Raw genomic sequence first — 16,047 nt, forward strand, 5'->3', positions numbered from 1 at the left:
CCCCGTTCGGGCACTAACCCCCTCGGACACTGACCCCCTCTCGGACACTGACCCCCCCCTCGGACACTGACCCCCCCCTTGGACACTGACCCCCCCCCGGACACTGACTGCCCTCAGGCACTGACCCCGTTCGGGCACTAACCCTCTCGGACACTGACCCCCCTCAGACACTTATCCCTCTGGGACACTTACCCCCCCCTCGGACACTGATCCATTGGACACTGACTCTCCCGTCGGACACTGTTCCCCTTGGGCACTGACCCCTGCCCCCCCTCTTGGACACTAACCCCCCCCACCCCAGAGACTGACCTTGTTGTTCACCCACTGAGTGAGGGTGAGTGGTTGCATGCCCTCTCCCCTGAGTTGGTGAGGGCAGTGCTGGGGGAGTATGTTCCTGAACCGTACGGGCGTCTGTGGGAATGGTGTCAGGCCAACTCACCAAATGAACAAATGGAGGATGTGGCCGAGGGCCGAGGGCTGAGGGCCGAGAGCCGAGGGAGACCCTCTTCAGAATCAGAGCAGGACCAGGTAGTGTCAGAATCTAAACTACCATCTCAGCCAAGAGGTTTCAACAGGTTTGAGGAGGTAAGATACACATCAAACAGACAGACATGGTCAGAGCTGAAACGTGACTTTACCTTCAGTGCTATCCATGTCAGCTAGTGAAACCAAGAGAGGAATGTTAGTACAATCAGGGCACACACACACACCAAGGGAGGCAGGTCAGATACATCCAAACAAATGACAGAACTCCCTCCGGCCCTGCCCCCAATCTCCCCAATTCACAGCACCCCTCCCACTCACAGCCAGCACCGTGGCCTAGTGCTCCTGACTGACTCCAGTCCCACTGCCTCAACACGGTGAGGACGAGGAGGGCGATGAGATTGGGGCTTCAATGTCAGATGGACAGGTTACCACCACACCGTAATAAGGTCAGGGCTAAGGGAGTGGGCACTGTCAGAGGGTCAGGGCTGAGGGAGGGGGCACTGTTGGTGGGTCAGGGCTGAGGGAGTGCCACACTGTCGGAGGGTCAGTGCTGAGGTAGTGCCGCGCTGTCGGAGGGTCAGGGCTGAGGGAGCGGGCACTGTCGGAGGGTCAGTGCTGAGGGAGTGCCACACTGTCGGAGGGTCAGTGCTGAGGGAGTGCCGCACTGTCGGAGGGTCAGTGCTGAGGGAGTGCCGCGCTGTTGGAGGGTCAGTGCTGAGGAAGTGGGCATTGTCGGAGGGTCAGGGCTGAGGGAGTGGGCACTGTCGGAGGGTCAGTGCTGAGGGAGTGGGCACTATCGGAGGGTCAGTGCTGAGGGAGTGGGCACTGTCGGAGGGTCAGTGCTGGGGGAGTGGGCACTGTTAGTTATTGGCTGTTGAGTGCAGGATTCAACCATGACCCGATCCCGCTGGTGAGACCAGTGATCAGAACGGATTTCTCAAAAATGTTGTCTACGTGAGGAGGCAGAATGTGGGGCACCCCCTGCAACCCAATAAGACCGGCTGGCCACAGCTGATTTTGGGATCTTGCTGTGCCGAGAAGGGGTAGGGCTGAGGGGAAGGTGGCTGCGAACGCCCTCACGCACAGATGATGAGACACATCGCGGTCAAGACCTCACAGAAAAGGGACCCAAACTGCTGCCAAACATACATCCAGACGGAAATCAGAAAGTGTGTAGAGACAGACAGGATACCCCAGGGCAGTGCTGTGTGTGTCTATCACAGTAAACAGGGTAGGGTCAGATAGGATACCCCAGGGCAGTGCTGTGTGTGTCTACCACAGTAAACAGTGTAGGGTCAGATAGGATACCCCAGGGCAGTGCTGTGTGTGTCTATCACAGTAAACAGGGTAGGGACAGACAGGATACCCCAGGGCAGTGCTGTGTGTGTCTATCACAGTAAACAGTGTAGAGACAGACAGGATACCCCAGGGCAGTGCAGTGTGTGTCTATCACAGTAAACAGGGTAGGGACAGACAGGATACCCCAGGGCAGTGCTGTGTGTGTCTATCACAGTAAACAGTGTAGGGTCAGACAGGATACCCCAGGGCAGTGCTGTGTGTGTCTATCACGGTAAACAGTGTAGGGTCAGACAGGATACCCCAGAGCAGTGCTGTGTGTGTCTATCACAGTAAACAGTGTAGGGTCAGACAGGATACCCCAGGGCAGTGCAGTGTGTGTCTATCACAGTAAACAGTGTAGGGTCAGAAAGGATACCCCAGGGCAGTGCTGTGTGTGTCTATCACAGTAAACAGTGTAGAGACAGACAGGATACCCCAGGGCAGTGCAGTGTGTGTCTATCACAGTAAACAGGGTAGGGACAGACAGGATACCCCAGGGCAGTGCTGTGTGTGTCTATCACAGTAAACAGTGTAGGGTCAGACAGGATACCCCAGGGCAGTGCTGTGTGTGTCTATCACAGTAAACAGTGTAGGGTCAGATAGGATACCCCAGGGCAGTGCTGTGTGTGTCTATCACAGTAAACAGTGTAGGGTCAGACAGGATACCCCAGGGCAGTGCAGTGTGTGTCTATCACGGTAAACAGTGTAGGGTCAGACAGGATACCCCAGAGCAGTGCTGTGTGTGTCTATCACAGTAAACAGTGTAGGGTCAGACAGGATACCCCAGGGCAGTGCTGTGTGTGTCTATCACAGTAAACAGTGTAGGGTCAGACAGGATACCCCAGGGCAGTGCTGTGTGTGTCTATCACAGTAAACAGTGTAGGGTCAGACAGGATACCCCAGAGCAGTGCTGTGTGTGTCTATCACAGTAAACAGTGTAGGGTCAGACAGGATACCCCAGGGCAGTGCTGTGTGTGTCTATCACAGTGAACAGTGTAGGGTCAGATAGGATACCCTAGGGCAGTGCTGTGTGTGTCTATGACAGTAAACACTGTAGAGACAGACAGGATACCCCAGGGCAGTGCTGTGTGTGTCTATCACAGTAAACAGTGTAGAGACAGACAGGATACCCCAGGGCAGTGCTGTGTGTGTCTATCACAGTAAACAGTGTAGGGTCAGACAGGATACCCCAGGGCAGTGCTGTGTGTGTCTATCACAGTAAACAGTGTAGGGACAGACAGGATACCCCAGGGCAGTGCTGTGTGTGTCTATCACAGTAAACAGGGTAGGGTCAGACAGGATACCCCAGGGCAGTGCTGTGTGTGTCTATCACAGTAAACAGTGTAGGGTCAGACAGGATACCCGAGGGCAGTGCTGTGTGTGTCTATCACAGTAAACACTGTAGAGACAGACAGGATACCCCAGGGCAGTGCTGTGTGTGTCTATCACAGTAAACACTGTAGAGACCGACAGGATACCCCAGGGCAGTGCTGTGTGTGTCTATCACAGTAAACAGGGTAGGGTCAGACAGGATACCCCAGGGCAGTGCTGTGTGTGTCTATCACAGTAAACACTGTAGGGTCAGACAGGATACCCCAGGGCAGTGCTGTGTGTGTCTATCACAGTAAACAGTGTAGGGTCAGACAGGATACCCCAGGGCAGTGCTGTGTGTGTCTATCACAGTAAACACTGTAGAGACAGACAGGATACCCCAGGGCAGTGCTGTGTGTGTCTATCACAGTAAACAGTGTAGGGTCAGACAGGATACCCCAGGGCAGTGCTGTGTGTGTCTATCACAGTAAACACTGTAGAGACAGACAGGATACCCCAGGGCAGTGCTGTGTGTGTCTATCACAGTAAACAGTGTAGAGACAGACAGGATACCCCAGGGCAGTGCTGTGTGTGTCTATCACCGTAAACAGTGTAGGGTCAGACAGGATACCCCAGGGCAGTGCTGTGTGTGTCTATCACAGTAAACAGTGTAGGGTCAGACAGGATACCCCAGGGCAGTGCTGTGTGTGTCTATCACAGTAAACAGTGTAGGGACAGACAGGATACCCCAGGGCAGTGCTGTGTGTGTCTATCACAGTAAACAGGGTAGGGTCAGACAGGATACCCCAGGGCAGTGCTGTGTGTGTCTATCACAGTAAACAGTGTAGGGTCAGACAGGATACCCGAGGGCAGTGCTGTGTGTGTCTATCACAGTAAACACTGTAGAGACAGACAGGATACCCCAGGGCAGTGCTGTGTGTGTCTATCACAGTAAACACTGTAGAGACCGACAGGATACCCCAGGGCAGTGCTGTGTGTGTCTATCACAGTAAACAGGGTAGGGTCAGACAGGATACCCCAGGGCAGTGCTGTGTGTGTCTATCACAGTAAACAGTGTAGGGTCAGACAGGATACCCCAGGGCAGTGCTGTGTGCGTCTATCACAGTAAACACTGTAGAGACCGACAGGATACCCCAGGGCAGTGCTGTGTGTGTCTATCACAGTAAACAGGGTAGGGTCAGACAGGATACCCCAGGGCAGTGCTGTGTGTGTCTATCACAGTAAACAGTGTAGGGTCAGACAGGATACCCCAGGGCAGTGCTGTGTGTGTCTATCACAGTAAACACTGTAGAGACAGACAGGATACCCCAGGGCAGTGCTGTGTGTGTCTATCACAGTAAACAGTGTAGGGTCAGACAGGATACCCCAGGGCAGTGCTGTGTGTGTCTATCACAGTAAACAGTGTAGGGTCAGATAGGATACCCTAGGGCAGTGCTGTGTGTGTCTATCACAGTAAACAGTGTAGGGTCAGACAGGATACCCCAGGGCAGTGCTGTGTGTGTCTATCACAGTAAACACTGTAGAGACAGACAGGATACCCCAGGGCAGTGCTGTGTGTGTCTATCACAGTAAACAGTGTAGAGACAGACAGGATACCCCAGGGCAGTGCTGTGTGTGTCTATCACAGTAAACAGTGTAGGGTCAGACAGGATACCCCAGGGCAGTGCTGTGTGTGTCTATCACAGTAAACACTGTAGAGACAGACAGGATACCCCAGGGCAGTGCAGTGTGTGTCTATCACAGTAAACAGGGTAGGGACAGACAGGATACCCCAGGGCAGTGCTGTGTGTGTCTATCACAGTAAACAGTGTAGGGTCAGACAGGATACCCCAGGGCAGTGCTGTGTGTGTCTATCACAGTAAACAGTGTAGGGTCAGACAGGATACCCCAGAGCAGTGCTGTGTGTGTCTATCACAGTAAACAGTGTAGGGTCAGACAGGATACCCCAGGGCAGTGCTGTGTGTGTCTATCACAGTAAACAGTGTAGGGTCAGATAGGATACCCTAGGGCAGTGCTGTGTGTGTCTATCACAGTAAACACTGTAGAGACAGACAGGATACCCCAGGGCAGTGCTGTGTGTGTCTATCACAGTAAACAGTGTAGAGACAGACAGGATACCCCAGGGCAGTGCTGTGTGTGTTTATCACAGTAAACAGGGTAGGGACAGACAGGATACCCCAGGGCAGTGCTGTGTGTGTCTATCACAGTAAACAGTGTAGGGTCAGACAGGATACCCCAGGGCAGTGCTGTGTGTGTCTATCACGGTAAACAGTGTAGGGTCAGACAGGATACCCCAGGGCAGTGCTGTGTGTGTCTATCACGGTAAACAGTGTAGGGTCAGACAGGATACCCTAGGACAGTGCTGTGTGTGTCTATCACAGTAAACAGAGTAGGGTCAGACAGGATACCCCAGGGCAGTGCTGTGTGTGTCTATCACAGTAAACAGTGTAGGGTCAGACAGGATACCCCAGGGCAGTGTTGTGTGTGTCTATCACAGTAAACACTGTAGAGACAGACAGGATACCCCAGGGCAGTGCTGTGTGTGTCTATCACAGTAAACAGTGTAGGGTCAGACAGGATACCCCAGGGCAGTACTGTGTGTGTCTATCACAGTAAACAGTGTAGGTTCAGACAGGATACCCCAGGGCAGTGCTGTGTGTGTCTATCACAGTAAACAGTGTAGGGTCAGACAGGATACCCCAGGGCAGTGCTGTGTGTGTCTATCACAGTAAACAGTGTAGGGTCAGACAGGTTAACCCAGGGCAGTACAGTGTGTGTCTATCACAGTAAACAGTGTAGAGACAGACAGGATACCCCAGGGCAGTGCTGTGTGTGTCTATCACAGTAAACAGTGTAGGGTCAGACAGGATACCCCAGGGCAGTGCTGTGTGTGTCTATCACAGTAAACACTGTAGAGACAGACAGGATACCCCAGGGCAGTGCTGTGTGTGTCTATCACAGTAAACAGTGTAGGGTCAGACAGGATACCTCAGGGCAGTGCTGTGTGTGTCTATCACAGTAAACAGTGTAGGGTCAGACAGGATACCCCAGGGCAGTGCTGTGTGTGTCTATCACAGTAAACAGTGTAGGGTCAGACAGGATACCCCAGGGCAGTGCTGTGTGTGTCTATCACCGTAAACAGTGTAGGGTCAGACAGGATACCCCAGGGCAGTGCTGTGTGTGTCTATCACAGTAAACAGTGTAGGGTCAGACAGGATACCCCAGGGCAGTGCTGTGTGTGTCTATCACAGTAAACAGTGTAGGGTCAGACAGGATACCCCAGGGCAGTGCTGTGTGTGTCTATCACAGTAAACAGTGTAGGGTCAGACAGGATACCCCAGGGCAGTGCTGTGTGTGTCTATCACAGTAAACAGTGTAGAGACAGACAGGATACCCCAGGGCAGTGCTGTGTGTGTCTATCACCGTAAACAGTGTAGGGTCAGACAGGATACCCGAGGGCAGTGCTGTGTGTGTCTATCACAGTAAACAGTGTAGGGTCAGACAGTATACCCCAGGGCAGTGCTGTGTGTGTCTATCACAGTAAACAGTGTAGGGTCAGACAGGATACCCCAGGGCAGCGCTGTGTGTGTCTATCACAGTAAACAGTGTAGGGTCAGACAGGATACCCCAGGGCAGTGCTGTGTGTGTCTATCACAGTAAACAGTGTAGAGACAGACAGGATACCCCAGGGCAGTGCTGTGTGTGTCTATCACAGTAAACAGTGTAGGGTCAGACAGGATACCCCAGGGCAGTGCTGTGTGTGTCTATCACAGTAAACAGTGTAGGGTCAGACAGGATACCCCAGGGCAGTGCTGTGTGTGTCTATCACAGTAAACAGTGTAGAGACAGACAGGATACCCCAAGGCAGTGCTGTGTGTGTCTATCACAGTAAACAGTGTAGAGACAGACAGGATACCCCAGGGCAGTGCTGTGTGTGTCTATCACAGTAAACAGTGTAGAGACAGACAGGATACCCCAGGGCAGTGCTGTGTGTGTCTATCACAGTAAACAGTGTAGGGTCAGACAGGATACCCGAGGGCAGTGCTGTGTGTGTCTATCACAGTAAACACTGTAGAGACAGACAGGATACCCCAGGGCAGTGCTGTGTGTGTCTATCACAGTAAACAGTGTAGGGTCAGACAGGATACCCCAGGGCAGTGCTGTGTGTGTCTATCACAGTAAACAGTGTAGGGTCAGACAGGATACCCCAGGGCAGTGCTGTGTGTGTCTCCCTGACACTGAATGGTTTACCACACCCTAGGGTAAGCTGCACAACATTACTGAAGAGCAGAAAGAAGAAAGTGCATTCACATTTTGATGACCAAGACAGAGAATGCCATGTGGAGTATGTTTGAGCTACTAATCGAGTGGGTTATTTATTGGTGTTGCGATGTGTTTTCTGTCACCCCCCTGGCTCATTTCTCTGAAAGCTGTCCACTTGCTGCCATTCCCAAACCTCCAGGGGTGTCGGGTTGGTCTCACTATCTCCACGTTACAGGTGGAGAGGTATCACATAGGGTTGCTTGTCAAATCCTACAGAGTCATCCGAGATGCTGCCATCAGGGGAGGGAGAGTCTGACTGAGTGGTTCCTGAGGTTGAAGCTGAACCAGTGCTCCCCTCTGACAGGTGGTTCGACTCGATTGGACGGGGTACTGTACCTGCTTGTACTTCCTGTAACAACGCTGGATAACAGCTGCAGCGATTTCCTGCTGTTCCTTCAGTCTCCGGCCCTGCTCAACAAAGACACAATGATGTTAGACAATTGCTCACCACTCAGCTCCCTGTTCACATTTGTTCAGAAAACAGGCGCCAACTGTTCCTACTCTAGGGCACGGCGGCTCAGTCATTAGTACCAGGGACCCGGGTTCGATTCTCTCATCAGATGGCTCTCTGCGTGGGCTTTGTAAATTCTCCCTGTGTCTGCATTGGGTTCCTCCCAAAAACCAAATCTGTACAGGTTAGGGTGGGCTGGCCATGGGAAATTGTCCCATAGTGTCCAGGGATGTGCAGGTTAGGGTGGATTGGCCATGGGAAATTGTCCCATAGTGCCCAGGGATGTGCAGGTTAGGGTGGATTGGCCATGGGAAATTGTCCCATAGTGTCCAGGGATGTGCAGGTTAGGGTGGGTTGGCCATGGGAAATTGTCCCATAGTGCCCAGGGATGTGCAGGTTAGGGTGGATTGGCCATGGGAAATTGTCCCATAGTGTCCAGGGATGTGCAGGTTAGGGTGGATTGGCCATGGGAAATTGTCCCATAGTGTCCAGGGATGTGCGGGTTAGGGTGGATTGGCCATGGGAAATTGTCCCATAGTGCCCAGGGATGTGCAGGTTAGGGTGGATTGGCCAAGGAAAATTGTCCCATAGTGCCCAGGGATGTGCAGGTTAGGATGGATTGGCCATGGGAAATTGTCCCATAGTGCCCAGGGATGTGCAGGTTAGGGTGGGTTGGCCATGGGAAATTGTCCCATAGTGTCCAGGGATGTGCAGGTTAGGGTGGATTGGCCATGGGAAATTGTCCCATAGTGCCCAGGGATGTGCAGGTTAGGGTGGATTGGCCATGGGAAATTGTCCCATAGTGTCCAGGAATGTGGATTGGCCCTGGGGAAATGCAGGGTTGCAGGGCCAGGGTGGGGGTGAGGCGTCTGGACGGGACGTTCTTTTGAGGGACGGTGTGGACTAGATGGGCAGAGTGGTTTGTTTCTGCCTTGTATGGGATTGTACGGAGGTATTGCCCGAATACAGGGAATAGCACATGGAAACCTGAAGGTGCAGGGAATGCCGAATGGATCAGCCAGCGTCTCTGGCCAGAGGAACTGAATACACAGTGTGTACAGGCTGAGCAGGAAGGTCAGAGTCACATCAGACCCAGTCTGCAGTCAGCAACCAGCCCAGCTCCTGGCCTTAGCCAAGAGCTAATGACTGATGCTCACTGTGTCAGACTGTGTCTGTGACTTGGGCCAGTGCAGTGTTCATTAGGAACTGAGGTGACAGAGATTGCAAACTGTGCTCGGATCCCCCAGTGCCTCTCGGTATTTACGGTCTGGTGAAGCTGTATCACAATACCACTCCCTCAACCAACTGGCTGAGGCAGTGGAAAGGCATTTTCTTCCCATCCTCTCGGTCAGAGTCTGACGGGTAATAAGGCAGGGGGGGGAAATGTTTAACTGCCTGAAGGAAGCTTCAGAAACCAATCCCTAATCCAGCGCGGAGTGGCATTGCCCAGGGCTGACATCAACTCTCAGCTTCGAGAAGCTTCAAACACAGAGAAGGATTCTCAAAAACAACAGCATCAAGTTCAAAAATAACACGTAGACATCTCCTGGGTCACACTCTGGGTATAATCCGCAATTAATAAACTCTCAAACACAGAAACACAGTGACAACCCACAGTCACCCCGATAACACAGATTATCTACAGACTCATACAATAACCCACACACACAATAACCTCCCCAAACAGACAGACACTGTAACCCACAGACAGACACACTGCAAAGGGGGGGGAGAGCGTTAGTCTGAAGAGGGGTAGTGAGTGAGTGTGAAGGGGGAGAGAGTGAGTGTGAAAGGGGGAGGGAGTGAGTGTGAAAGGGGGAGGGAATGAGTGTGAAAGGGGGAGGGAATGAGTGTGAAAGGGGGAGGGAGTGAGTGTGAATGGGGAGAGAGTGAGTGTGAATGGGGAGAGAGTGAGTGTGAAGGAGGAGAGAGTGAGTGTGAAGGGGAGACAGTGAGTGTGAAAGGGGGAGGGAGAGAGTGTGAAGAGGGAGAGAGTGAGTGTGAAAGGGAGAGGGAGTGAGTGTGAAAGGGGAGGGAGTGAGTGTGAAAGGGAAAGAGTGAGTGTGAAGGTGAGAGAGTGAGTGTGAAAGGGGAGGGAGTGAGTGTGAAGGGGAAAGTGTGAGTGTGAAGGGGAGAGAGTGAGTGTGAAGGGGAGAGAGTGAGTGTGAAGGGGAGAGAGTGAGTGTGAAGTGGAGAGTGTGAGTGTGAAAGGAGTAGAGAGAGAGTGTGAAGAGGAGATGCTGAGTGTGAATGGGGAAAGTGTGAGTGTGAAGGGGAGAGAGTGAATGGGAAAGGGGGAGTGAGTGAGTGTGAAAGTGGAGAGAGTGTGAGTGTGAAAGGGATAGGGAGTGAGTGTGAAAGGGGAGGGAGTGAGTGTGAAAAGGGGAGTGAGTGAGTGTGAAAGGGGGAGAGATTGAGTGTGGAGAGGAGAGAGTGAGTGTGAAAGGGGGAGAGAGTGAGTGTGAAGGGGAGAGAATGAGTGTGAAAGGGGTAGGGAGTGAGTGTGAAAGGGGCTAGGGTGTGAGTGTGGAAGTAGTAAGGAGTGAGTGTGAAGGGGAGAGAGTGAGTGTGAAAGGGGAAGGAGTGTGAAAGGGGGAGAGAGAGTGTGAAAGGGGAAAGAGTGGGGACGGTAGTGTGTGTGAGTGAGTGTGTGTGTGGGGACGGGAGTGTGTGTGTGTGTAGGCGGGAGTGAGAGTGTGTGTAGGAGGGAGTGTGAGTGTGTGTAGGAGGGAGTGTGAGTGTGTGTAGGAGGGAGTGTGAGTGTGTGTAGGCGGGAGGGAGAGTGTGTGTAGGCGGGAGTGTGAGGGTATGTAGGAGGGAGTGAGAGTGTGTGTAGGAGGGAGTGTGAGTGTGTGTAGGTGGGATTGTGAGTGTGTGTAGGAGGGAGTGAGTGTGTGTGTAGGAGGGAGTGAGTGTGTGTGTAGGAGGGAGTGAGAGTGTGTGTAGGAGGGAGTGTGAGTGTGTGTAGGAGGGAGTGTGAGTGTGTGTAGGCGGGAGTGAGAGTGTGTGTAGGCGGGAGTGAGAGTGTGTGTAGGCGGGAGTGAGAGTGTGTGTAGGTGGGAGTGAGAGTGTGTGTAGGAGGGAGTGTGAGTGTGTGTAGGCGGGAGTGTGAGTGTGTGTAGGTGGGAGTGAGAGTGTGTGTAGGAGGGAGTGAGAGTGTGTGTTGGCGGGAGTGTGAGTGTGTGTTGGCGGGAGTGTGAGTGTGTGTAGGAGGGAGTGAGAGTGTGTGTAGGAGGGAGTGTGAGTGCGTGTAGGAGGGAGTGAGAGTGTGTGTAGGAGGGAGAGTGAGTGTGTGTTGGCGGGAGTGTGAGTGTGTGTTGGCGGGAGTGAGTGTGTGTGTAGGAAGGAGTGAGAGTGTGTGTAGGAGGGAGTGTGAGTGTGTGTAGGCGGGAGTGAGAGTGTGTGTTGGCGGGAGTGTGAGTGTGTGTTGGCGGGAGTGTGAGTTTGTGTAGGAGGGAGTGTGAGTGTATGTAGGCGGGAGTGTGTGTGTGTGTAGGCGGGAGTGAGAGTGTGTGTAGACGGGAGTGTGAGTGTTTGTTGGCGGGAGTGTGAGTGTGTGTTGGCGGGAGTGTGAGTGTGTGTAGGAGGGAGTGTGAGTGTATGTAGGCGGGAGTGTGTGTGTGTGTAGGAGGGAGTGTGAGTGTGTGTAGGCGGGAGTGTGAGTGTGTGTAGGCGGGAGTGAGAGTGTGTGTTGGCGGGAGTGTGAGTGTGTGTAGGAGGGAGTGTGAGTGTATGTAGGCGGGAGTGTGTGTGTGTGTAGGAGGGAGTGTGAGTGTGTGTAGGCGGGAGTGTGAGTGTGTGTAGGCGGGAGTGAGAGTGTGTGTAGGCGGGAGTGAGAGTGTGTGTAGGAGGGAGTGAGAGTGTGTGTAGGCGGGAGTGAGAGTGTGTGTAGGAGGGAGTGAGAGTGTGTGTAGGCGGGAGTGTGAGTGTGTGTAGGTGGGAGTGAGAGTGTGTGTAGGAGGGAGTGTGAGTGTGTGTAGGTGGGAGTGAGAGTGTGTGTAGGCGGGAGTGAGAGTGTGTGTTGGCGGGAGTGAGAGTGTGTGTAGGAGGGAGTGAGAGTGTGTGTAGGCGGGAGTGAGAGTGCGTGTAGGAGGGAGTGTGAGTGTGTGTAGGTGGGAGTGAGAGTGTGTGTAGGAGGGAGTGAGAGTGTGTGTAGGCGGGAGTGTGAGTGTGTGTAGGAGGGAGTGAGAGTGTGTGTAGGTGGGAGTGAGAGTGTGTGTAGGAGGGAGTGAGAGTGTGTGTAGGAGGGAGTGAGAGTGTGTGTAGGTGGGAGTGAGAGTGTGTGTAGGAGGGAGTGTGAGTGTGTGTAGGAGGGAGGGAGAGTGTGTGTAGGCGGGAGTGAGAGTGTGTGTTGGCGGGAGTGAGAGTGCGTGTAGGAGGGAGTGAGAGTGTGTGTAGGCGGGAGTGAGAGTGCGTGTAGGAGGGAGTGTGAGTGTGTGTAGGTGGGAGTGAGAGTGTGTGTAGGAGGGAGTGAGAGTGTGTGTAGGCGGGAGTGTGAGTGTGTGTAGGAGGGAGTGAGAGTGTGTGTAGGCGGGAGTGTGAGTGTGTGTAGGCGGGAGTGAGAGTGTGTGGAGGAGGGAGTGAGAGTGTGTGTAGGCGGGAGTGAGAGTGTGTGTAGGAGGGAGTGAGAGTGTGTGTAGGCGGGAGTGTGAGTGTGTGTAGGAGGGAGTGAGAGTGTGTGTAGGCGGGAGTGTGAGTGTGTGTAGGAGGGAGTGAGAGTGTGTGTAGGCGGGAGTGAGAGTGTGTGTAGGAGGGAGTGAGAGTGTGTGTAGGCGGGAGTGTGAGTGTGTGTAGGAGGGAGTGAGAGTGTGTGTAGGAGGGATTGTGAGTGTGTGTTGGCGGGAGTGTGAGTGTGTGTAGGCGGGAGTGTGAGTGTGTGTTGGCGGGAGTGAGAGTGTGTGTAGGAGGGAGTGTGAGTGTGTGTAGGCGGGAGTGCGAGTGTATGTTGGCGGGAGTGAGAGTGTGTGTAGGCGGGAGTGCGAGTGTGTGTTGGCGGGAGTGTGAGTGTGTGTAGGCGGGAGTGTGAGTGTGTGTAGGCGGGAGTGTGTGTGTCTGAAGGCGGGAGTGTGTGTGTGTGTAGGCGGGAGTGAGAGTGTGTGTAGGTGGGAGTGAGAGTGTGTGTAGGAGTGTGAGTGTGTGTTGGCGGGAGTGTGAGTGTGTGTAGGAGGGAGTGAGAGTGTGTGTAGGCGGGAGTGTGAGTGTGTGGAGGCGGGAGTGTGAGTGTGTGTAGGCGGGAGTGTGTGTGTGTGTAGGAGGGAGTGAGAGTGTGTGTAGGCGGGAGTGTGAGTGTGTGTAGGCGGGAGTGTGAGTGTGTGTAGGCAGGAGTGTGAGTGTGTGTTGGCGGGAGTGTGAGTGTGTGTAGGAGGGAGTGAGAGTGTGTGTAGGCGGGAGTGTGAGTGTGTGGAGGCGGGAGTGTGAGTGTGTGTAGGCGGGAGTGTGTGTGTGTGTAGGCGGGAGTGTGAGTGTGTGTAGGAGAGAGTGTGATTGTGTTGGCGGGAGTGTGAGTGTGTGTAGGAGAGAGTGTGTGTGTGTGTAGGTGGGAGTGTGAGTGTGTGTAGGAGGGAGTGTGAGTGTGTGTAGGAGGGAGTGTGTGTGTGTGTAGGCGGGAGTGAGAGTGTGTGTAGGCGGGAGTGAGAGTGTGTGTAGGCGGGAGTGTGTGTGTCTGAAGGCGGGAGTGTGTGTGTGTGTAGGCGGGAGTGAGAGTGTGTGTTGGCGGGAGTGTGAGTGTGTGTAGGCGGGAGTGTGAGCGTGTGTAGGAGGGAGTGTGAGTGTGTGTAGGCGGGAGTGTGTGTGTCTGAAGGCGGGAGTGTGTGTGTGTGTAGGCGGGAGTGAGAGTGTGTGTTGGCGGGAGTGTGAGTGTGTGTAGGCGGGAGTGTGAGTGTGTGTAGGTGGGAGTGAGAGTGTGTGTAGGCGGGAGTGTGAGTGTGTGTAGGCGGGAGTGAGAGTGTGTGTAGGAGGGAGTGAGAGTGTGTGTAGGAGGGAGTGTGTGTGTGTGTAGGTGGGAGTGTGAGTGTGTGTAGGTGGGAGTGTGAATGTGTGTAGGAGGGAGTGAGAGTGTGTGTAGGAGGGAGTGTGAGTGTGTGTTGGCGGGAGTGTGAGTGTGTGTAGGCGGGAGTGAGAGTGTGTGTAGGTGGGAGTGTGAGTGTGTGTAGGCGGGAGTGAGAGAGTGTGTAGGCGGGAGTGTGAGTGTGCGTAGGCGGGAGTGAGAGTGTGTGTAGGAGGGAGTGAGAGTGTGTGTAGGTGGGAGTGTGTGTGTGTGTAGGAGGGAGTGAGAGTGTGTGTAGGAGGGAGTGAGAGTGTGTGTAGGAGGGAGTGAGAGTGTGTGTAGGTGGGAGTGAGAGTGTGTGTAGGAGGGAGTGTGAGTGTGTGTAGGAGGGAGTGAGAGTGTGTGTAGGAGGGAGTGCGAGTGTGTGTAGGAGGGAGTGTGAGTGTGTGTAGGTGGGAGTGTGAGTGTGTGTAGGAGGGAGTGTGAGTGTGTGTAGGAGGGAGTGAGAGTGTGTGTAGGTGGGAGTGAGAGTGTGTGTAGGAGGGAGTGAGAGTGTGTGTTGGCGGGAGTGTGAGTGTGTGTAGGCGGGAGTGTGAGTGTGTGTAGGAGGGAGTGTGTGTGTGTGTAGGAGGGAGTGTGTGTGTGTAGGTGGGAGTGAGAGTGTGTGTAGGAGGGAGTGAGAGTGTGTGTAGGAGGGAGTGAGAGTGTGTGTTGGCGGGAGTGTGAGTGTGTGTAGGCGGGAGTGTGAGTGTGTGTAGGAGGGAGTGTGTGTGTGTAGGTGGGAGTGAGAGTGTGTGTAGGAGGGAGTGAGAGTGTGTGTAGGAGGGAGTGTGTGTGTGTGTAGGCGGGAGTGAGAGTGTGTGTAGGAGGGAGTGAGAGTGTGTGTAGGTGGGAGTCAGAGTGTGTGTAGGCGGGAGTGAGAGTGTGTGTAGGAGGGAGTGAGAGTGTGTGTAGGCGGGAGTGTGAGTGTGTGGAGGCGGGAGTGAGAGTGTGTGTAGGAGGGAGTGTGAGTGTGTGTAGGAGGGAGTGAGAGTGTGTGTAGGAGGGAGTGTGAGTGTGTGTAGGAGGGAGTGTGAGTGTGTGTAGGAGGGAGTGAGAGTGTGTGTTGGCGGGAGTGTGTGTGTTGGCGGGAGTGTGAGTGTGTGTAGGCGGGAGTGTGAGTGAGTGTAGGAGGGAGTGTGAGTGAGTGTAGGTGGGAGTGAGAGTGTGTGTAGGAGGGAGTGAGAGTGTGTGTAGGAGGGAGTGTGAGTGTGTGTAGGAGGGAGTGCGAGTGTGTGTAGGAGGGAGTGAGAGTGTGTGTAGGTGGGAGTGTGTGTGTAGGTGGGAGTGTGAGTGTGTGTAGGCGGGAGTGTGAGTGTGTGGAGGAGGGAGTGTGAGTGTGTGTAGGAGAGAGTGTGTGTGTGTGTAGGTGGGAGTGTGAGTGTGTTGGCGGGAGTGAGAGTGTGTGTAGGAGGGAGTGTGAGTGTGTGTAGGAGGGAGTGTGAGTGTGTGTAGGAGGGAGTGAGAGTGTGTTTAGGAGGGAGTGTGTGTGTGTGTAGGAGGGAGTGTGAGTGTGTGTAGGCGGGAGTGTGAGTGTGTGTAGGCGGGAGTGTGAGGGTGTGTAGGAGGGAGTGACAGTGTGTGTAGGAGGGAGTGACAGTGTGTGTAGGAGGGAGTGTGAGTGTGTTTAGGAGGGAGTGTGTGTGTGTAGGAGGGAGTGTGAGTGTGTGTAGGCGGGAGTGTGAGTGTGTGTAGGCGGGAGTGAGAGTGTGTGTAGGAGGGAGTGAGAGTGTGTGTAGGAGGGAGTGTGAGTGAGTGTAGGAGGGAGTGTGAGTGAGTGTAGGAGGGAGTGTGAGTGTGTGTAGGAGGGAGTGAGAGTGTGTGTAGGAGGGAGTGTGAGTGAGTGTAGGAGGGAGTGTGAGTGAGTGTAGGAGGGAGTGTGAGTGTGTGTAGGAGGGAGTGAGAGTGTGTGTAGGCGGGAGTGAGAGTGTGTGTAGGCGGGAGTGAGAGAGTGTGTAGGAGGGAGTGAGAGTGTGTGTAGGAGGGAGTGTGTGTGTGTGTAGGAGGGAGTGTGAGTGTGTGTAGGAGGGAGTGTGAGTGTGTGTAGGCGGGAGTGTGTGTGTGTGTAGGAGGGAGTGTGAGTGTGTGTAGG

At 54.0% G+C, this 16,047-nt stretch overlaps 1 protein-coding gene across 1 annotated transcript in view; it reads right to left on the reverse strand.

Moving 5' to 3' along the window:
• Positions 1-554: 554 nt before the first annotated feature.
• Positions 555-16,047, reverse strand: part of LOC140492484 (calmodulin-binding transcription activator 1-like) — a 100,657-nt gene continuing 85,164 nt past the window's right edge. Inside the window, exons 8-9 of the mRNA XM_072591371.1 lie at positions 7,816-7,887; positions 555-659 (exon numbers count right to left, since the gene is read on the reverse strand). Of these exons, the coding sequence (XP_072447472.1) occupies positions 555-659; positions 7,816-7,887 (177 nt within the window). The remainder of the gene's footprint in view (positions 660-7,815; positions 7,888-16,047) is intronic.

The sequence above is a fragment of the Chiloscyllium punctatum genome, chromosome 21 (assembly GCF_047496795.1).
Source record: "Chiloscyllium punctatum isolate Juve2018m chromosome 21, sChiPun1.3, whole genome shotgun sequence".
NCBI classification, from domain to species: domain Eukaryota; kingdom Metazoa; phylum Chordata; class Chondrichthyes; order Orectolobiformes; family Hemiscylliidae; genus Chiloscyllium; species Chiloscyllium punctatum.